The sequence below is a fragment of the Biomphalaria glabrata genome, chromosome 9 (assembly GCF_947242115.1).
Source record: "Biomphalaria glabrata chromosome 9, xgBioGlab47.1, whole genome shotgun sequence".
NCBI classification, from domain to species: Eukaryota; Metazoa; Mollusca; class Gastropoda; family Planorbidae; genus Biomphalaria; species Biomphalaria glabrata.
This window is the reverse complement of record NC_074719.1, coordinates 41,154,138-41,158,106: the sequence shown is the minus strand read 5'-3', so window position 1 is coordinate 41,158,106 and position 3,969 is coordinate 41,154,138. Positions and strand designations below refer to the sequence as shown.

The window sequence follows — 3,969 nt, the reverse complement described above, 5'->3', positions numbered from 1 at the left end:
CTGAGTACCCCTCCCCCTTCCCCCCACCACCACACTTTAATGTATTATCAGCATAGTAAATGGGTATTTAAAAAAAAACAGCAACGTTAATGTGATCTAACGCGTACCCCGTGCAAAGTCTTCCCGTAACCTTGGTGGGTACGCGTACCCCCATTTGGGATACACTGTCCTGCAACCAGGGCCGGTCCTACAGATTGCGGGGCCCTATGCCAAACCGATTGCGCGGGGCCAATTCTAGGTTGTGATAAGGAAAATAAGAGAAATTTAAGATTTTGTATTAGAAAATAAATTCGTCTTTATATTTTATTCATTCTTTACTACGTACAAAATCACTTTCAAATTAACCAGCTACAGTAGATATGAGTTTTTTTACAAAAAGCTGATAAACATTCAGATCTGCCATTTAGATTTACTATCGACTAGTAAAAAAGAGGTCGAGATATATTTAGATTTTTATTTGTATGCCTGTGACTACCAAAGTAAATTAAGAATTCGAACTTCTTGTTTTGGTTAAAACTCGCCTTATTATTACATTTTTATTAAATGAAAGCTGACAATGCCTTTTTTTAAATAGTTAGTAGTATTGGCGTTTTCCATATTGAATGACACCCAGATTTGACAATTGTGTCTGTTTTTAAGGAGATTTGCATCAGTTTTCAGATTTTAATAATTTCAGGAGATTTTCATGATTTTTTTCGTATATTTTACACTTTCAAGAGAATTCCAAAAACCCTTTAATAATAAGTTAAAATGGTTTATTTAAATATATTATATCTAGAATTCGCGCGAGGCATATGAAAGTGTGGGGCCCACTGCGGCCGCATATGTTGCAGAGGCCTAAGACCGGCCCTGCCTGCAACATATGCTCTTGCTCATGACTTCAACACATTTACGTATTTACGTTTGTTTAGATCAGGTCTAGAGCTTGTACAATGTTAACTCCAATTATACTCACAAGTTACATCAAGCACAAGAAATATAGTAATCACGAATTTATATTAAAAAAATCCCAAAGTTATCAAAATGCTAAGTGTGGCTACCACGTTTTGTGTAGGATATTTCACACCTTTTTTTTTTCTTGTGACAGTCACGATGTAGTTCAGTCTCGTATTTGGTCAACTGTCACCAAGACTCTATAAAATCTGAACGTCAGAATGATACCCATCATTCTCCAGTTACAGTCTCTTGTACAGACTATTCTTTCTTGGTAAGTGTGTATTTGAACTGGGCATTCATGTGTTGTCTTCAACATTTTGTAAAATGATTTTCACGTTTCAGATGTTCTTTCAAAGCTGAAGACCATCTCGAGACTTCCTCTGAAAGACAGACGATGACATCGGGCACTGTTAGGGTTAGGGTTAGAGTTAAGCATCGAGACTATTGACACTACCGAACGACACGCGTGACACACGATCAGCCAGTTACTTGTTCGTTTCAATATAAAGTCAATTGGTAGCCTTTGGAACACGATTTTTTTTAATATTAATTTCTACATTTTTTGTTCACCATTAACAAATAAAGAGATTGATATGCCATAAAATAAGACGAAAAATAGTAGTAAATTGACAGCATGTGGAAAACTCTGGTTTGACCGTTATAATTTTATCAAAATGCAATCATCTTATAAGTTAAATGTTTATTTTGAACACGAGTCTGAGAAAATTCCCGCATGTATTAAAAAAAAAAGTTGAATAAATGAATAGGCGTGGATGAATATTTTTCGCACCATCTTATAATGAAATCATTAGCAAGTCTGTTAGAATTGATTTGTGACAAGAAACATATGTATCCAATAATGAATCAAGTTATAATAACATAATATCATTAATATATTTCAGACTAGAACCGGTATTCTAATATCTGAAACTGTTGTTTTGATGTATTTCCATCTGAATCCATATCACCAGACTGGAATTTAAAAAACTCTGAGTAGCTTTCTAAATAGGAGTAACCAGATTTTTTTCGGTTTTGGGGGGGGGGGGGGAGATGGGACGAGAAAATATTTTATTGTTCCATTTTGTTTTAATCTATCAATTTTTAAGTTGTTAAGAGTAAAGTAATTTGTGTGTGTGTTTCTTAAATGCAGGATATTTTGTAAAATAAATTTTAGTTCTGTATTTGCATATTAGGCCTATAATTTTATTTCTGTTTTATTCTTCTTTGTAATAGATCTTAAAAACGCTTCATAAACTGACGCAATGTTGAGTCATCTCTGTTTCTTAGTTTTGGTTGGTTGTGCGGCTGTCCTCAGCCAGGAAGAAGCTCCATTGCCAAGTCCAGATTTCGAGCAAAAAATTGCTGCAGCGGTTGAGACAATCAAACAGGTAAATGGCTTCAGTGGATGAACAAATATGTTTGACAAATTAAAGTGCCCTATAACGTTCCCTGTTTACAAAGCAAATGCAAGTGGCTTTATTTTAGCAGATCTAGGTATCCAGTTTTCAGACTCTAGTGTAAGGCATTCTATTTCCTAGCTAGAAATCTGTCAAAGAGTGTTTTGCTTTCTTTAATATTCCTGATTTACAATAATAATTACCTCCAGCAATACCTTGAGCTAGTCCTTTACAATTTTCAAAATCATTGACATTTCCTTAACATTATGAAATTTCGGCAAGTAGATTAAATCTACTGGATTTTTTTTTTTCAAAACTGATGTTTTAGTTAAGATTATTGAATTTCATGTCAATAAACAAATTTATAACAATGCAAAAAAAAATTAGCACTGCATTTAAAAAACATAAAGATAATTTAAAAGCATATCTTCTAGTCTGAAGATTTAGAAAGAGTCCAGAAGTTCATATGGTTACGAAGACTTAAGTGTTACTTGTACAAAGACAGAACCGTTATTTGCCTGGGGGGGGGGGGTTGATTTGGGTTCTTTTGTCACCTTTTTCTACCTATATTTGACGGTTGCTTTTTTTATGTCAGATAAGTGAATAGCTGCGTTTCTAACATTTCTAAACTATATATTTAAAATGTTTATCATAAATAATAGGGCAGCTTCCTGCCCTGTCAGATAGCCTTTATAACAGATGCATATACATGCACCAACTGTGGTAAACTCTGCAGCTCCAGAATTGGCTTGATCAGCCACTTCCAGATTCTGACTCGACTCAAGACGAATCCAAAGCCAGTGACTTATCTGGGCGCATCCACTGTGCTCCGAGACAGAAGAAGCCATACAATAACAAATGACAACGTACACAGATCTTTTAACTTAATTTTACAATGTATTCTTTTTGATCTCATTTTACAATATAGGCAGCTAAAGATCTTGAGAATGTTGAAGGTACAAAAGATACTAGGGACCTGTCATTGAATGAATACCTGTCCTCTCCATTGAGTCGTCGTTCCAACGAAAACCTCATTAGAAAAAGCAGAGATTTCTGGAGTACCGTTGGGAGTGTCGCCAAAGTGGCTGGTGTAGCGGCTGCTGTCTTCGGGAAATAAAATCGTTTCATTGTTGAGACTGAAATAATTTAAGGACATTTCATAACCGAAAGTATCAGACTTAAATTTTGTCCACTGTCCACAAAAAAAAAATAATTTTAGTGTCAGTTTCTTTGCTGATATTTTAATTTATACTACACAAATATTAAGCTGTAAGAATGTTAAAGATAGATGTCATTAAATTTTAAAATAAACTTATCATTGAAATTAAAACACAAAAATGCGTTTACCTTTTTATTTTGATAAATCAAAGTATGCCTGTGTTAATATGCTTACCTGCTTGTATTGAATCATGTTTTAATATTTATTAAAACCATACATAAGAAACCACAGCCAACGAAAGTATGTGGAAGGAGATAGCCAAAACCGAAAAACACACATATAAACTGTGCGTGCTGGTAAGAGACTTGATGAGAGCAAATGAAACGAAGCTGCGTCAGTCAAATGAAAAAAAAGAAAGCTGTCCTAAAATTGATGCATATACATGCACAGACTGTGACAAGCTTTGCCGCTCCAGAA

General features: G+C 34.5%; 1 protein-coding gene across 1 annotated transcript; it reads left to right on the top strand.

Annotated features, from left to right (window-relative positions):
- The first annotated feature begins 1,097 nt into the window (after positions 1-1,097).
- On the top strand, positions 1,098-3,671 carry LOC106073664 (uncharacterized). Its single transcript, XM_013234278.2, has 3 exons — positions 1,098-1,207; positions 2,170-2,324; positions 3,262-3,671. Exons 2-3 carry the CDS (start codon positions 2,199-2,201, stop codon positions 3,448-3,450), a joined length of 315 nt encoding a protein of 104 aa, XP_013089732.2. The 5' UTR covers positions 1,098-1,207; positions 2,170-2,198; the 3' UTR covers positions 3,451-3,671.
- Positions 3,672-3,969: the final 298 nt, after the last annotated feature.